The sequence below is a fragment of the Phaethon aethereus genome (assembly GCF_964289735.1).
Source record: "Phaethon aethereus genome assembly, chromosome: 5".
Classification (NCBI taxonomy): Eukaryota; Metazoa; Chordata; class Aves; order Phaethontiformes; family Phaethontidae; genus Phaethon; species Phaethon aethereus.
This window is the reverse complement of record NC_138579.1, coordinates 34460681-34478517: the sequence shown is the minus strand read 5'-3', so window position 1 is coordinate 34478517 and position 17837 is coordinate 34460681. Positions and strand designations below refer to the sequence as shown.

General features: G+C 37.1%; 1 protein-coding gene across 2 annotated transcripts in view; it reads left to right on the top strand.

Annotated features, from left to right (window-relative positions):
* Positions 1–17837, top strand: part of DPH6 (diphthamine biosynthesis 6) — a gene marked incomplete at both ends in the record, with an annotated part of 215730 nt that overhangs the window by 140922 nt on the left and 56971 nt on the right. Inside the window, one exon of one of the 2 annotated variants that reach the window (XM_082000736.1) lies at positions 7189–7431. The exons of the other annotated variant lie outside the window; for it this stretch is intronic. Within the exon in view, the coding sequence (XP_081856862.1) occupies positions 7189–7431 (243 nt within the window). The remainder of the gene's footprint in view (positions 1–7188; positions 7432–17837) is intronic. 2 annotated transcript variants of the gene reach the window in all.

Here is a 17837-nt window from a genome sequence, read left to right as displayed (position 1 = left end):
TTGGTTAGACCTGTTTCACACTGAGACTGTCTCTTCTTTTGTCCTGAATTTGCTTCTAGTAAAGAGCAGTTATGATTTAATATAAACTGTTCAGCACTTCTGCAGCCAAGTTTTCTCCCTTGTTATGAATATCTGTATTCCAAAATATTTTTACCATATGTTCTGGCATAAGTTTTCATTTCTTTTAAGTTAAGTCTCATTTTCTTATTTCCTGCCTTTATTTCAAACCTCTCTGTGTCCATCTTTATTATTTCTACTGGTGCACGTTCTAATTTAGTATCCTCTGTGGGTTTCATCACCATCCTGTTAATCCCGTCTTCCATTGACTTAATGAAGATGTTAAACAAAATCAGGCCTAATACCAATCCCTATGGCACCCCACGTCAGTACATTGCCATTTTCATTATTCTCTCCTTACAGGCTATCAGCTAGTTAACAGCATTTATGATTAGGAAAATTAAAAATAATTTTCAAATATGCTCTATCAGATATTTTAAGAATCCAGTTGAATTACAACCATTATCATCCCTTATTTATCCATATATAACTAATTAAACAATCAACTGTGATGGACATAATATGCATTTTCTAAAAATGCAGTGTCTATTCATTGCTCAGTACTCCATGTCCGTATTGAGTCATTTGTATCGCTTTACACTTTTAGATACTAACCTTTTCAACCTTGTTTTTCTGGACCCTGAATACACCTTTACTTTACTTGGTAAATATTGATTTAAGTCTCTCATTCCCCATCCTAACCCCAATTGTTGTGGAATAAACTAATCTTAGGGTTGGGTTTTTTTCATTTGTTTTGTTTGGCATCTTTATTCAAACTGATATGAATAAGAAATGAGAAACTGATAACAAATTTGGAGGTTTTACTCCATCTTTTAGATAAGGTATGTTCATAAAGCTGCTTGTTCTGCAATTTTTCACAGTTGGCAGATTTTGCTAATGCGGTTGTGTGAGAACTTGTGATTTTTTTCAAAAGCTTGAGAGGAAATGGTAGGCTTTGTAAAAGGTGACAGAGTAATGGTCATGAAGACTAGAATTCCACTGTTCCAAGGAAGAAATGCATCAAAGATTAATACTCTTGTTAGCTTGCTCATTTTCAAGTAAGGAGGCTGCTTTTTTTCTATTTAGGAAAAAACTATCCTTTAGGACGTGGAGAATTGTTTCTCCCCTATGGCAATTAAGTCTTTGAACTGTCTACTGTAATTTTCCACAAAGGAGCAATATATACCCTCTGTGCCAGTACAGGACATTGGCCAAAATATGCAGAGTAAGTAAAGAATATTTTACCTCCATTTGCTTCGTTTCCTCTCTGTGTATTGAATAGTCTAAGTGGACCAAAATGAGAGTCCTGGAGAAGACTTCAGACTAGGTCTCCTGCCCACATGGATATATTAGATGAGAAGCCTTTTTGACCCACTTTATTGCAATCTTTCCTAAATGTTTGTAACTACAGCTGCTCGCTTTAAAAGCTAGGTTTATTTTTGCTTTGTATCTTTGACTCACTTGGAATGTAAATGGCAGCTTTTAGGGTGTGTTTTTTTGTGAAAATTTCAGTTTCTGAATCTTTGTCTTCTGTAAATCAGGAGTGTATGGTTTTTATTTCATAGAATCATAGAATAGTTTGGGTTATTTCCATCAGTTGTAGAGCAGAATAAAATTGATTTGTCGTTGATCAAGATTTAAGTATAACTAACACATTGCTAAAAATAGGTATGCAAATATTCCAATTTTCTGTGACAGGATAGAATAGTTTTTCAAAAACGGGTTTCAAGCTGAAATTTTGGTCATACCTTCTCTTAAGCTTTCTGACCTGATTATCCCTCTCAAGTCTGTGCATATAGTATTTTTTTAAACTTCAAGGTACTACAGAACTTCAGGAATGTATTGTATGAGATTGCCTGCTGTAAATCTATCAGTCTAAAGGCTCAATTTGAATTATTTGATTTTTAGAGGATTGCAGAGGTGTTTACAGTTGGGCAGCATAGAGTATGAATAGGAGGTATTTGGATGTAGTTTTCTGAAGTTGATTTAGTATTCATAACAGTCTTGTGGCTTCTTCAGATGTATTGTCAAGTTACTAGCCTTCTTAAAGAACTGCCGGGTTTTGTGCTGCTCAGTGTATGCATACTGCATGACGTGATACTTCTCTTTCGTATAATTTCCAATTAGGAAATGCACAACAGCTTTAGGTGTGTTGATAGCGTTATGACACTGTGCTTACTGTCAAATATGACTTTGTGGGACAGTGTACCTTAATTTTGCTAAACTGCAGATAAAAAAAATTATTCAGCCTGGTTTAGCATCCATGAAATTGCAGTATTTTATTTCAGTTCTTGATAAAAAATGTCCTGTGAATTTTCAACCCACAAACATATAAGTTCAAAGGGAAAAATTTAAATCACACTAATGAAATAAACTTCAATAATGAAGAACAACGCAAAAAGACGAGTTTTTTGCAGTCTTGTATCTTAGGTGATCAAATACATTTTGAAACATACGAAGCTCCATCCCAAAATGAGGATTAGCAAGCTGGAGCTACAGCATTTGAAAACTGAGTTATAAATCTCTGAAAATTGTGGAAACGTTACAGCTATTTCAGTAAGATAGCAATAATATGCTATTGATTAATTATACTTTTTTGACCTAACTAGGAAAAAATGTTATTTTATTTAAAGGAACGTTCTGGAGTTTTGAGTATGATATGCAAGCATTTTGCTAAGTTATACATGGATTCTTATAAGTGTCAATTTTTTAGTCAAAGATAATCATAGCTTTTTTTTTTTTTTTTCATTTAGGAATATATCCTTCATCTTTTAGCTATTGATTACTGTACACAATTTTCTCAAAAGAAAGCCTGTATCAAACTAAACTATGTGTGATCAGCTAATTGATGGAATTTTTAGACTACAAATTTGTAACAGTTCAAGAAAAACATGTGAATTATATTGAAGTTTGTGATGTATTAGAACCATGTTAGTCAGATACAATTCGTGTTTATGGTGTGAATTCAAAGCTTTTCAATTAGCGTTGTCTAAACTGTACCTTTAAAACTTTATTCACACTAGGTAGTTGAATAAAAGATTTCACATTGCAAAAAGCAATTTTACCATCATTAGCTAAAATACGAGGGCCCTAGGAAGAAAGGATTATCATATATTAAATAAAAAGTTCACCACCTTACAGCTTTAATCCCGTTAGAAAAGATGATTTCTATCTAACTTAATCAGCCAGAGGTCTTTATTGCCTGGAGTATTAATTGATTTAGGTCTTCATTAAGGTCAGAGGTACACATGGCTGACTGGAGGCAGCCTATTAGCGCGTTGTCAGTTATGCTTATTTACATTGACTGAACGTAATGGTGGGTTATTTCACTGTTAGGTCAAGGGGTCACTGAATCTTTTGTGTACCCTGACCTGTTAAAGGGCAGCAGTCACTCAGCCACCGAACTGCATTCATAACAAAGATTTGGCTGATTGCATATTGACTCCATCCTTTCCAAGAATCAACGCGTTTGTTCGTATGGTGGCACTCTTAATATTGGCCTAAATACCTGGGGGTGCATGGTTGAAAAATGTCTCCGTTAGAAGTTCTCTGCAATTTTTGTATTACGTCAGTTAATCACTAACATGTTTTAATAATACCAGCAGGAAAAGTTTCATAAAGTTTCCATAGTTGCTGTTGGCCTTTAATTAAAAAAAACACAACTCAGTACGTGTCCATAGGTATCCTATTACTTCTGTTTCTTTCTGAGTAGCCATAATTATAGCTTTCTGTTGCTAATTAGCTTAAGTTAGTCCTTATGTCCAATTAGGTCTGTTTTTCTCATTGTTTCTTTTCCTGAATTATGTTTTGTGGGAGATATGTTGTGTCCTTTTGGTAACTTAAAATACTGTTAAAAACTTTTTCATGAGATAGAACAGTTCAAAGTGGCACCAAGCATTCTTCTGACTTTTCCTTTCCATGGTACCGTAGATGCTTTTTTTCTGCTTTCCTAAAAAGTGACTGCAGCTTAAAAAAAAAGTGAAATAAAATAATAGTTTGCTACTATACTGTCTTCTCTCTGTATTAGCTGTGATTTAGCTCTATATTATACTTAATTCCTGCAGCACAGCTACACTATGAAAAGCAGTAATTCTCAAATAGGAGCCTAGCGTTCCTATCTGAGTGTGGATTGCATAGTCTGAGGTAATGATTGTGCACTGAATTCCCTTGATTATTTATGGTTGTGCTAACTGAGCAAAACAGCTGCTAAACTATTATGTTAGCTTATGAAAACTCACCTTTCATTGAACTTGCAGTGATACAAATGAAAATAAAAGGGGAGAAGTATGGAATCGCATGAGGCCCCACTTATAAGCTGCTTACTGCTGTGGATCTATATTGGAAATAAATTGGTACAAGTGAGCATCTCAGCAGTACAAGTTTTTTTTATTTTTGGTTTGTCAGATCTTTAATGAAATTTTAGCACTGTAAATATGTGTATGGGCTGCAGTGAAAATTAAATCATCAGTGTAAGCTGAGACATCTAGTGTAAAAATACACATCCACTATATTGTAGTTTTGTTTCTATGCAGAGTTTCCTGGACATGTGAGTCCTCTAGACTTGATACACTGTGAGTCTATAGCCTGAAAGATCTTCTGTTATCCTTGGAGCATCCTGTAGATGCTCCAAAAAGATAAACTGTTGCAAGGTTCTAGCAGGGTTTTGCAGAACACTTTCACAACACAAGGACTGACACCATACATTGTGACATCTCCCGTCGTAAGATTTCAGTACTGTGAACAAGTTATTATGATGTCTTCCCTGTTTTAAATCCTTTTTACCCTGTTAACAATTCTCTGTATAATGCTTCAAACATTCTAGAGACAACCTCTTGAAATCTGCTAAAACAGTGTTTGTACTGGTTTGCTGCTTTGCCCCTGCTGATTGTTTATTTATGCTGCTTTGCATGACCAAGTCACTGGGAAAAAGAAGAGGAACATCCCTCCTCCTTCCCTTATCCTAAATTATGTCCCCCTGAAATACGTTTGCTTCAAACCTGTGGCCGTGCTTTGACCCTTTTTCCCTCTTCTCCCCTTGCATCCACCCTTCCCTAACATGGTGGCATGTTAGGAACACTTTTTCTATTAATTGCGTCTTAAGATACAAACAAGTATGTTAGGAACAGAGGGATTTTTTATATTGTTTTTTAAAGAGCTCTGCAAAATTCCTACTGGATCTGTGCCAAAAGTGGTGCCAATTTTGCTCAAATCCTTCAGAGATTTTTTTTGACCTTGCTTATGACCAGTGGGGCTAATTGTATCAGAACTATCCAGGATACTTTAAGCAAGTGCTATCTTAGTCCATATTTCAAAACAGTGACAGATATTTTAGCGTTAATTAGTATTCATATTATGTCTCAAACAATCTGTTCAAGAATAGGGGAAGTGAACTGGTTGAACAGCTCTTCTGTCTACTTAATAATTAACATGGGTGATGCATGGAAAACCAGCAGCCCAACAGGAAAAAAAGGAAGAAATATTGCCAGTGTGATTTTTTTCTGTAGAAGTATAAACTACCTGTATTGGAGGTTTTGACTAATGCATGGATTTCACTTTGCAGAGGTGAAAATGAATGGCTTGCTTTAAAAACAAACCTGTGCCCTTCTGAATCATATCTTCCTGATTTTGTTTCTCATCTTGTCAGTATGCCACTTGGTAGCTGGCTGGACTCCCTTGTTCAATGGCACATATTTTAAAATAGCACTGTAAAAAAACCCAGACCATTTGTTCCTACAAACCAAAATATTACTTGCATTTTTTTTCCAAATTCAGGATTATATATAGCATTATCAAAACAATATTTCAGCTATTTTAAACAATTTAAATAGTTGATGGGTGTCAGTTGATATGTTTCCTCTCTGCCTCCTCCCCCTCTTCAGCTGCTAAGCATAGAACTTGTATGCCAAATTGTGTAAGATGCTCTTCCAATAGTTACATGTGTGAGTCTTTTGTGAGACACAGACAGTTATGAGGACAGATTTTGAGTTGCATATGGGTCTGTCACATGGTTTGATTGCCATGTCTTCTAGGACACAGATTTCTTTTTTAATTATTCTTAATTCTGAGGAATTTTTACAGTTTATACAGTAAGTTCTGCAAAATTCTTCCTAAAGATTCCTTGCACAGTCCATTTTCCCTCTCTTTACTCCTAGCAAGATGCTTCATGTGCTGACTTCAAAGCTGCTTACGCCCACCTTACTTCCCACTTCTATACTTAGCTTTCTTTTGATATTGAATAAAATTTACTGCTTCACTGATCAGAAAGTGTTCAGACTTTCTAGAGCAGCATAAGAGGATGAAAAGTTTTGATATTTACATTAAGATTTTATAATAAATCTTTGAGATGTCTGAATAGTAAGAATAAATGTTTCCTTTGCTGGCTGCTGTTAAAAAAGTAGGTCTTCAGAGTGTTGCCAGGAAGACTTTGGAAAATTGGCCCAAAGTAACTGCACTGCAGATCCGCTTGAAACATGTGTTGATGGTATATCTGGCCACCCATTTAATTCCATCTTCAAAAGATGAACCCATCTTTTTGGTCAAGTGACATTCTTCTACATCTTATTTTCAATCTGCAGTTTCCTTTTACCTTCTGATGGATTATCATGACTTTTTTCATACACAGTCTTTAGCTGTTCTGAAGTATTATTTTTCTAGTAATTTTAAATTAGTTTATTATAGACTTTACAAATATATACTTATACTTTCTTATATATACTTACGTAAAACAAAGCTTAACTTAAGACCTAGAAGACTTTAAAAAAATAGCACTGAGCCAAAGATTGTGTGCATCATCACTCAAAAAAAGAAAGGAAGAACATATTTGACCATGTTGGGGCATCGGTGTGATACAGCAGCTGTAACAGTCAGTAACATCAGATATTATTGTTTTGAGCTGACACGTACATCCATGTATTAACTGTTATGTTAAAGTTTATTTCAGTGCTGTGTTTCTATATTGTAGTTAAGTCCCTACCAAAAATTATCTTTAGACTGGCATGTTTGCTCCATGTGTGGCAAACGATGGCAAAGAACAGTAGTGTTGAAAGAAACTACCTGGAAAAGAGAACAGTTCTTCCCTTGCCTTATGTACACTCCCCAGAATCTTATTTACTTAGTTTTATTTTCTTCTAGGTTGGAGATGTTCTCTACTGTGCTGGACAGATTGCTCTAGTACCTTGTACGATGCAGCTTGTTAGCGGTGGCGTATGGACTGAGGCCATAGTTTCCCTCCGTCATGTTGAGCGAGTTCTTCAAGCTATGAGCCGGGAGACTGCACTCCACCATGTCATCACAGCCAGCTGCTATGTAACTGACAGCAAGCACATCCCTGTTGCTCGTTCTATATGGCAGAAGAAATTAAGAGAATGTAAAAAGGTAGCTGTGATATCCATTTTCTTCTTTCTGAGTTGTCTTTTTTTTCCCCCTAAGTCTTGTAGCATCAGAATTTTCTCAGTACATTTCATAGGGGTTCAAGTAAAGCTGATATAATAAGGTTTGATTGAGCTGTTATGTTCTGGCTTATAAGCGGTTGTGCACAGCTGAGAAAGAAAATTGCTTAATAGAAAGTTTTATTCATCACTAACTTCGTCTTAATTCCCCAAAGCAGTATGTTAAAGAACTCTTAAAGAGAAGTCAATTCCTCCAACAAAAATGTGAACAATGCCTTATTTGAATTACCTCTGCCCATATATTTCACATAATAGGAACTGGGCATTTTACTTCAACTTTAGTGAGTTGTTCTGTTGAGTTTTTTTCCCCCCACTCTTCCTTACAAGCAATATTGTCATGACAACTGAGTTTAGCAGTTTACTGCTCATTATTTAATATTCAGCTGAACTTCTAAGACCAGATCAGGGTGTGCCTGTCTATTGGCTGACCCTAGACTATCTCTAATAGCATAATAGTTTGCACAGTGATTTATAACGATACCATAATCATTTCTATTACGTGTACCATTTTTCTTAAATAGCCACGGAACACCCTGCAACCATTAAAAAGGTAATGGCCGCAAATCTTGTAAATAAAACATAACTTCTCCACAAATGAGTAAAGAAGAGTAGTAACTACATAATTGCTGTATAATTTAATATAACTTAATTATTATGGTTTCTTAGGAAAATGCATGGCTTGGAAGCATAGCATGTTAATATTGCCATAAAAGAAGGAAAAATGCACCTGAAACTTTCCTTCTATTTGCCTTCACTTTAAGTCTCTGCACTAGGCACTTGTCTTTCTGAGTAGAGATGTAGGCTTTACTTAGAAGCTTACACATTCAACCTTGATTTATTAACAAAGGGCCCTTTCAATAGTGTTTACTACTCCTCCAAGACTGAGTGTATTGAATCTGAATTCAATTCAGATTTTTTAATTCAATTCATTTTTTTGCTATGTGACTGCTTAGTAACAGGTACCATGACCATGAAGCCTACGTGCTTTCTTATTTGTAATAAATATGATTTGAGGGCAGTTTGGTGGTACTTGCCAGTTCTTTGAAACTTTTCCTTTTTCCAGATGGAATCTTTTAGGTCTTCCATAGTTATTATACATACCAGTCACTCTTTATTGAGTCTTTTATTTCTTGCACTTACTGAAATGGCTAGGCAGTACTTTCTTAGCTACATGAAAAATATTGATGAGGTTCCTTGCTTTTGGGCTATTACTAGTATTTGGCCCATGTTACTTTTTTATTGTTCAAGCCATAGCTTAAAAAATTGATTGCTGCCTACGCATACTTCCATGAAGAGTTAGTTGCCTAACAGTTTTCAGGAATGTTTAAGAAAAAACATCCTAGAGGAGCATCAAACAATCCTAGAGGATGTTCCTCGATCTTATGCTGTGCTTATCAGATCATAAACATTAATGACAGTATCAGAAAGAGCAAAAAAATATTAGCAGAGGAAGTAATATGTGCCACAACATGATCTAAAAATGCTTGGAAAAAAATAAAGTATCAGTGGGAATGCGGTATTATTAGCAGCCAGATGTTCCCATTTACCTATCATTTTATCAATAGGAGGTTCAGATAGAGGAACTGAATTTTTCCTCAGGTTATGCATACTTTTTTGATTAGTAAGGGTTTGTGCACACAGCAAAGCAGAGAAAAAAGATGTATCAAACACTTCTGTTACAAGGAACCAGAGGGAGGAATTGTCCTTCCCTGAAAAGACAATTATCCTGTTCATGGAAATAGAAATTTTGTTTTGGAGAAGAAGCACTAGCTGGCATGGTGCTAGGAGAATTGTTTGAAATTTGGAAGAACTTTGTAAAATGACTGATAAATTGTAGGTCAGTTGTACTTCTCTTTCACTTATTCCATAGAATCGGTGAAAACAGGAAATGTAGTTTTTACACCTCGTAATATTTTCTTTGAAGCAGTCTGTGGAGTGCTGTAAGATACTGTCTTTCTGTGTGGAAGCCAGAACACAGTAGCTTTACTCTGAAGGCACCTGTATTGAAGAGTTTAAGTAGCATATCCCTTACTTGTGTGGTTTTATTTTTTGGTACCCCAATACTAGTACAGGCAGTTCTGTCAGATACCATGACATGAAATAATGGTCTGGTTTTTTGCAAGTAAACTAAGTTAGCCAAACTAAAAGTATTTCATTATTCTTGAACTGTATTTCAAGCAATGGCCAAAGGCCTAAATCAATAGCAACCTACTGATTACTTAATAAGAACAAATGGTGTCTCAGTTGAAATTTGTCTGCTTCTGTCATCCATGGAAAAAGGAGTTTGTTTGTGCAAACAAAACAATGCAGCTCAGAGCTCATTTCTTGTAAACTAGACATCATAGGCCATAGAACGGATTATGTTTTAAAGATGGATTTTAGACTCTACATTTCTGTTTGTTGAATGTTCTGTATTTATAGCAAAATGATGGTATATTAAGATTGAGGTATTTGTATTTAACACAGTGACCAAATCATATACGTTAGAACTACCAAAGTGTTTTTTTTAGAGCACCAAAAATTATTAGCATTCTGTCATATAGTGATGTCTGGTAAATATCCCCTACAAAAATAATACTGTTCGGCAACTTCAGTTGAATCATTTGACATATTTGATATCAGTAGTCTGTAAAGCACAAAAGGGATTGTCTAAATTGTTTAGGATGCATATAAATTTGGCCTAACAGAACATAATATGAAGTGTCAGAATTGTTCTCTGGATGTGTTTATATAACACAAAAGGTTTACTTCTAAGAGCATGATGCGGGCACAGAGTTGGTCAAAGCTTTGTCTGAAATAAGACCACAGGGTCAGACACAGTTAGTTGGACTTTAGAGGACTTCTTGTCATATTATTGACAGTGACAAGTGTCTCCTGGGAACTTCTTGTGTTCTGATGAGAAAGATAAATTGAGTGTGTTTCAGAATAACGAAATTATTTCACTGGTGACCAGAGGAGTGTTTCTAGTGAGCATCAAGGATGGGAGGGGACTGTAAGAGGGGGAGAAAATAGTAACAGTAAGCAGGCTGGACCCCCTGGCAACTTCTGACTTGTTTCAGTCACGCAGTCTCTGGACCCTTCATTATTCCAGCACCTTTCCTTGCTTCCTACACAGCTCCTTTCCACTGCTGTCATCCTGATTTCCCTCATTCCAGCTGGCAGCTCAGTATCTGTGCTCCCAGCACCATTCCCTGCAGCCCCCTCCCTCCAGTATAATCCCAAGCATTGCCTCCCTGAACTCGTTACCCACAGCCATCAAGGGTTGTGTCCCAGAGCTGGAATCCAGCCCCTGTCCTTCTCTCTTCTTCCTTCCTATGTTAGTTTGAGTCGCAGTGTCGTTGGAAAGGGCATTTGGGGTGACAGAGGAAACAGAAGTCTGGTGGAGGAATGGAAGGTTGTAGTAGGACTCCACCGTGGAGAAAATAAAAATTGCAGGGAGGGAGGGGTAAGAAAGCAGCCTCACTGCTTTTGAGGTCTCACTCAAAAAAATATACTTAATCACTGGGCTAATGAAAAGATCGTTGGATCAACATTTTGAAGGCACACAAGAGTTATTTCCTTTGTTAAAACTAAGAGGGTATTGTAGGAACTGAGGTCTAGAGAAAGCGGGGAAGGTAAGCGTTTAAGTTCTGTGGATGGATATGGCTGCATTATTGTTAAGTAGTGGTTGTTGGAGAAATTAAGATATAGTTAAGGGAATCAGTGGTGAAAATCAAAAGACAAAACAGGCTACAGTTGTAGAAATTAAAATCTATTTGAGGGAAGCGGTAGTTAAAACCAAAAGAAAAAAATGAGGCTGCAAAAATAGCATAAAGACAATTATGCAAACAAATAATCAAAACCAAAACCTAGGAAAAATAATTGGAGTTAACAAATACAAGTGCCAGCCATCAGCAGCTTCCCCCCACCCTATTTTTAAGTTACATCCCTTCCACAGTTTCTTTGTGATTCCCAGGCACACTTTTGGACATTTTGACACTCTTGAGGAGATGTATTTAGGGAGCTTCTCTAACATACCTAGTCAGAAATAGTAAAAATTGTGTGGTAGAACAGTTTCTGCCTAATCCTAATTTAGAGCTTTTTTTTTTTTTTTTTTTTTTTTTTAAGCAACCAGGGGAAAAAAGCTTATAGCATTGCTAAAACTTTCTGGAAGAAGAACTGACAGTTTTCCAATTAAGTCTCATCTTGTGCTTTTCTTTACTTCACATCTTTTAATGACAGTGTCATGTAATATGATGATTTTCTAAGCGGTTTTGCTAACTCATTCAGCAGAGTAATCAATAGAAAAAAATAAGCCAGATGGGTTGTAGTTCATTTGTATTGGGTGGGACAGATGGCATTATTGATAGATGGAAATAATCCAGATAATTATTGTATAATGATATAACAGTGACTGTGCCTGCAAAATTTTATTAATTTACTTTGTGTACGCACTTGATTCAGTAGGGGTTGAGTTGTACCGTTTAGACAGTACTCCCACTATATTTAGTTGGGAGCTGAGTCCACCCTCTACCTTCTTTTTCCCTTCCCCATGGGCTTCCCATGCAGAACCATCCCTGTAGTACCTTGTTAGAATATTTCAAGTGGTGGATTGTACTTCTGTCTGTACAATAGACTCCACTAGAGTAACTGAGGTGGGCAAGATTATGATTACTTTTTTTTTCCTAGCTCTGAATGCCTGCTTTTTGCTTTATTTTAGTGTCCTCACCGATACAAAGAAGAAACATGCTGTACTGTCTCCAAATTCCAGGCATTCCAGCTTGTTTAACTGCTGTGTTTTATTCTTTTTACATCTTGCTAATCCCCAGCAAGATTTGGTATAGCTAGGACACTAAAATATATCAATTTTGATAAACTGTGTAATAGATACTGGTTTGGGCTGTTGCTATTCAAATGTATATTCTATGGCAAAGTTGTGTGGTAGAATTTAATTCAGCATATTAACTTACAGAAAAAATTGGAGGCTGTTTGCTGCTTTTGAAATACAGTTGTTGATCAACATGACTGAATGATAAAAACGAGTTTCAGTTGTTATTTTGGTGTGATGGCATATAAAGAACTCAGAGGCAGATTTTCCAGAACTATCTGAAATGTTATCTCTGATTTCTTTGTTATAAAAAGAAAAATGTATAGGGAAATACTTTAGTACATTTAGTACACAATGTTCTGTTAGCAACACAAAGTTTAGGACTGCCTGTATTTGGAAGTGAACCCAAAATATTGATGACGTGAGATTTTGAAATAGTGAAAACAATATATTTTGTTAGAAGATTAGAAGACACGGTTGCATAGAAAGATAATACTTAATGTAATTGCAAGATTTATTAATAGCTGTAAGACCACTAGCTTATATGGTTTGCCTCAGCAATTCATTTTATATATACTATATTTTTCTTTAGATGATGATATTACACATGAGTTCCACTCAGAGTTATTTTATTAGGCGGCTGCCAATGTATTTTCCATTCTCAGCAATGAAAAATCTACCTGGTGAAATACTTCCCGTGAGATGGAAGAAAAAAAAATTGTCTTTTGGCTTTTATAACACAACTTGCATTTGGACTTCAGTTGTCTAATCATTTGCCTCCAATAAATTCCTGACCAAATGTACTACAAACTTTCGAAGTTGTCCAGCCCACCTTCCTCTGACAGAAGCTTTCTTTTGTTACGGTAAGCATACCCCAGGCTACGCTCCAGGCTTGGGGAGGAGTGGCTGGAGAGCTGCCCAGCAGAAAAGGACCTGGGGGTGCTGGTCGACAGCCGGCTGAACACGAGCCGGCAGTGTGCCCAGGTGGCCAAGAAGGCCAACAGCGTCCTGGCCTGTATCAGCAACAGTGTGGCCAGCAGGAGTAGGGAAGTGATCGTGCCCCTGTACTCGGCACTGGTGAGGCTGCAGCTTGAATCCTGTGTTCAGTTTTGTGCCCCTCACTACAAGAAGGATGCTGAGGTGCTTGAGCATGTCCAGAGAAGGGCAACGATGCTGGTGAGGGGTCTGGAGAACAAGTGTTATGAGGAGTGGCTGAGGGAATTGGGGTGGTTTAGTCTGGAGAAGAGGAGGCTGAGGGGAGACCTTATCGCTCTCTACAACCACCTGAAAGGAGGTTGTGGCAATGAGGGTGTTGGTCTCTTCTCCCAAGTAACTAGTGATAGAATGAGAGGAAATGGCCTCAAGTTGCGCCAAGGGAGGTTTAAATTGGATATTAGGAAAAATTTCTTCACTGAGAGGGTGGTCAGGCATTGGAACAGGCTGCCCAGGGAGGTGGTGGAGTCGCCATCACTGGAGGTGTTCAAAAAACGTGTGGAAATGGCACTTTGGGACATGGTTTAGCGGGCATGGTGTTGTTGGGTTGATGGTTGGACTTGATGGTCTTAAAGGTCTTTTTCAACCTTCATGATTCTGTGATTCTGTAAATATTCAGGATTAGTGGCTGTCATCCCATGACTGTTTCAAATCCAGCAAGGAGTGCTACAGTTGACTTTCATTCTGTCAGGAATGCCAGTCAGGTTGTTGACAATGTGTCTTAATGGCATGTAATGCAGAAATGATGGAAAAAAGATTTACAGTGTTTTATCTGATACATATTGTGAATGGGTTCCTTGCTTATTTCAGCACTCGGGTAACTTGATGCCAACTTTAAGTATCTAATTTTAAACCTTTTGGGCCAGATTTACAAACTGTTTAGATGTCAAAAGATGTGAATGAGCCTGAACTAGGATTTTTTAAAAATATCTAAGAGCACTCATCTAGGGGCACTGGGCCCATTTTAGGGAGCCCCTGCATCGTACCTCCTTTGACACTCCTGTAAATAGCATAGGTACTACCCTGTGTCTTTCCATTTTGCCTACCGAATAATGCAGAGGTCCCAAGTTATAAACAAGTTAAATCCTGAACCAGAAGCTGTCTAACTACACGCAGTGGTTTTCTGGAGTCATTATTATGTTTTCATGGCAGTCATTTAGAATGGCATCATACATCTGTAACACAGCAGTCTGTTGCATTGTTCAGACATGCCTGTAGTATTTGAAGCATACAGACTGTCATGAATTTAAATAAAATTCATGCATTCTCTGACACTTTATCCTAAGTAGAACAGAAGTAGCTTAAGCTCAAATAGTGGAAGTTGAAGGTTTTTCTTGCTGCAAAAGATTGGACAGAGGTTTAAGATCCGCTTTACCTATGGAGAAAATTACCATAAAAATTAAAAGGAACGTAAAAAACCCTCCAGATTTCTGTGAGAGGATACGTACTTTTTCACCATCCTGAACAGATGTTTGTAAGTTCCATGATATTAAAGTACAAGTTTTTTGTGTATTTTATTATATGTATTGGTTGATATCTATGTTTAATACAATTGTTGGATTTCCAAATAGTATTGTAAATTCTGTGCCCTATAGATAATACCATAGATAATACTAATTTAATTGGTCGTCTCCTTTTACCAGTTTCTTGAACAGAAGAGTTACAATGTGAGGAGCACAAGTAAATTAATATTATAGAGGTATAAATGATAGATTAGAACCCTGCTACATTTACACTGCAGTAAATTCTCACATAGGTTAATTAATATAATTGGTAATATTACCAGAAGAAAACTAAATATTTTTGGAAAGTATTGCTACCAGCCTGTACCTATGCCTATCAAAAATTCAGCCAGAAGAAAATACATGTTTCTGTTTCTCTTTTTGGTCTCATCAGGTTTATAACATTTATTTTGCCTCTAGATGCTATTTCGAATGTTCCACAGTTTGATATATTAAACCAGGCTCCTTTCATGGTTCATGTTAAGAACACGCAGCGCATTCAAATAGCACAGTGGTAGTGGGTCTTTCATCTCGTGCCCAGTGTACTTCATTTCCCCTATGTTCAGATTAAACAAAGCTTTTGTATTCATTTGAAGCAACTGTAATGAGAATATTTAACACAGGTCAAATGCAGATAGTGGAACTCCAGAGGTCCCTGAAAATATTCCGCCTTTTGACACTGGGCTACAATGGGAGGTGAAAGGGTCGCCACTTCACTCTTTTTAAAGGAAGATTATGATATTCTGTTTGTAACCTTAGTGGAGCCTTAATGAATTTTAAAAAGGAATATAGTCAACAAAGAGAACAACAAAGGAGTCTACATGATCTTAGCTAAAGCCGTTATTAGAGATTGAAAAAATATATATACATAATAATCATATGATTGCATAACGTTCTAAACAGTCTACATGAATTAACTTGTAGAATGTAAACATAAAATATTAACAATAGGAAATAAGAAAGGAGAGCATTTCTTGTGGGAATGTTTATGTAGATAGATATAGGTACAATCAAATCCTCATCTGGTATAAGTCAGCATAATTCTCTGATTTCCATGAACTGATTTACACTAGCTTATTTGTCATTTACAGGTAATAGATACATGCATTTGAATGTTGATTTTCTGTTAGACATAGTGAAGAAATGCATGTCAAGTTATTCAGGGTGGTAAACAGCCTAGTTCATCCAGGCTGACTGATTTTCCCCTGCAGCAGTTCCCTTACAAGAGTGATTCTTCATCTCTTTTGCTGAAAATATTAATTCTGTTTTGAGCCTGTCACTTTTGTGCTAAGCAAGAGGGCATATATGCATCCACTGTTTGCTTAGGCCAGAATCTCTGGTCAAGTCTTTTGTGTGATGACTGTGAAAGCCATTAACAGGTTTTCAACCCAGAGGCTGGTACCTGTTGTCTGTGCCTCCTTATGGAGGGGAGAATGCCATTTTGGTTGAAATGATCAAGGACCTACTTTCACTCAGGAAACATCTCTACTGAACTGTAGTCCTAATTATGTGTAAGATACTTTAAATCCCCACAACGAAGGAAGGAATTTCAGGAAAATCATCAGCTTCCAAGTTTTTTCTGTTCCTCTCTGGATGAGTTAATCCTACTGACCAGGACTGAAAGAAGAGCCAGATTACCACCGCAGCCTACACAGACGGTTTTATTAACAACTGGTCCTTTCTAAAACTGCAGAAGGTTAATCTCTTTCAGACACTGCAAATGTTCCTTCCAAGTCAGTGCTTCCAACAAGTAGTTTGATGTTAAGTACTAAGTAGCTGTTCCAGATCTTGGTCTTTTCCAGGGAGGATATTTTAACTTGTCTCTTCAGTGTGAGCTCAACGAAAATAAGAACACTCAGGTCTTAGAAACTAGTCAAACCTCAATTCTGAAAGTCCCTTACATCTGTGGGCAATATCCTCTTAGTCATGGTTATGCAGGACCTGAGGAAGCATTCCTGCTGCAGGAAGGAAACTCAGCCACTGAATAGTGTGCTGAGTCTGGCTGGTATGGAGTTAACTTTCTTCATAGCAACCCCTATGGTGCTGTGTTTTGAATTTATGGCTAAAACAGTGTTGCTAACAGGCCAATGTTGCACGGTTTCAAGGCTTTGTCTTTTTCCCACTCTGCTCCCCCAACAAGTAGACTGGGGCCAAGAAGCTGGGAGGGGACACAGCTGAGACAGCTGACCCACATGGACCAAAGAGGTATTATATACCGTATAAATTCGTGCTTGACAATAAAATCTGCAGCAAGGGCGAGTTTTTTCTAAAGTAGCCATTGCTTGGAGTCTGGCTGGGCATCAGTCTGCTGGTGGGAGGTGGTGAGTAATTGTCTTTACTTTTTGCTCTTTCCTTCAGTTATTAAACTGTCCCTGTCTCCACCCGTGATTTTTTCTCGCGTTTGCCCTCCTGAGTCTCTTCCCCCGTCCTGCTGTGGGGGGCGTGAGCGAGCGACTGGGGGATCTTACCTGCCAGCCGGGGCAACCCACCACAGTGGACTGTAAGAAATTGCCTGAATAGCATCACCTGAGTCTGACTGCTATAACATTTTGAAGTTACGAACTGTATGTAGGACATTATTGACCAATATAAAGGGCTTGACTTAAAATAAAGGGCATGTGCAGTCCTAATAGTCCTGTTAAATTCCATTTAACTGATCTTCTTTTGAAGTCATACCATATTAAAAAAATGAAAATAAGTGACTACACTGCTGAAAACAAACATTTTCCCAAAAAATACTCACATACATAAGATGAAGGAATGTAAATGTTTGTATTTTCCACTTAATTTCTTTGTTTACTAAAATGTGCCAAATTCAAAATAATTTTTGATTCTGTATAGCATATTACTAATAAAGGTGGCCGTCTGAATGAGGAAGAGCCTGGCAATTAATAGACATCTGATAGTGCCACCAGAATTTTCAAATAGTTTTTCTTCTGCCTCCAGCAGCATCACAGTTCACTTCACTGCATACTGCAAAATTTAATTACAGGTTTAAGAACAGTAGCTACTGGTGCTGTTTGTGTACAG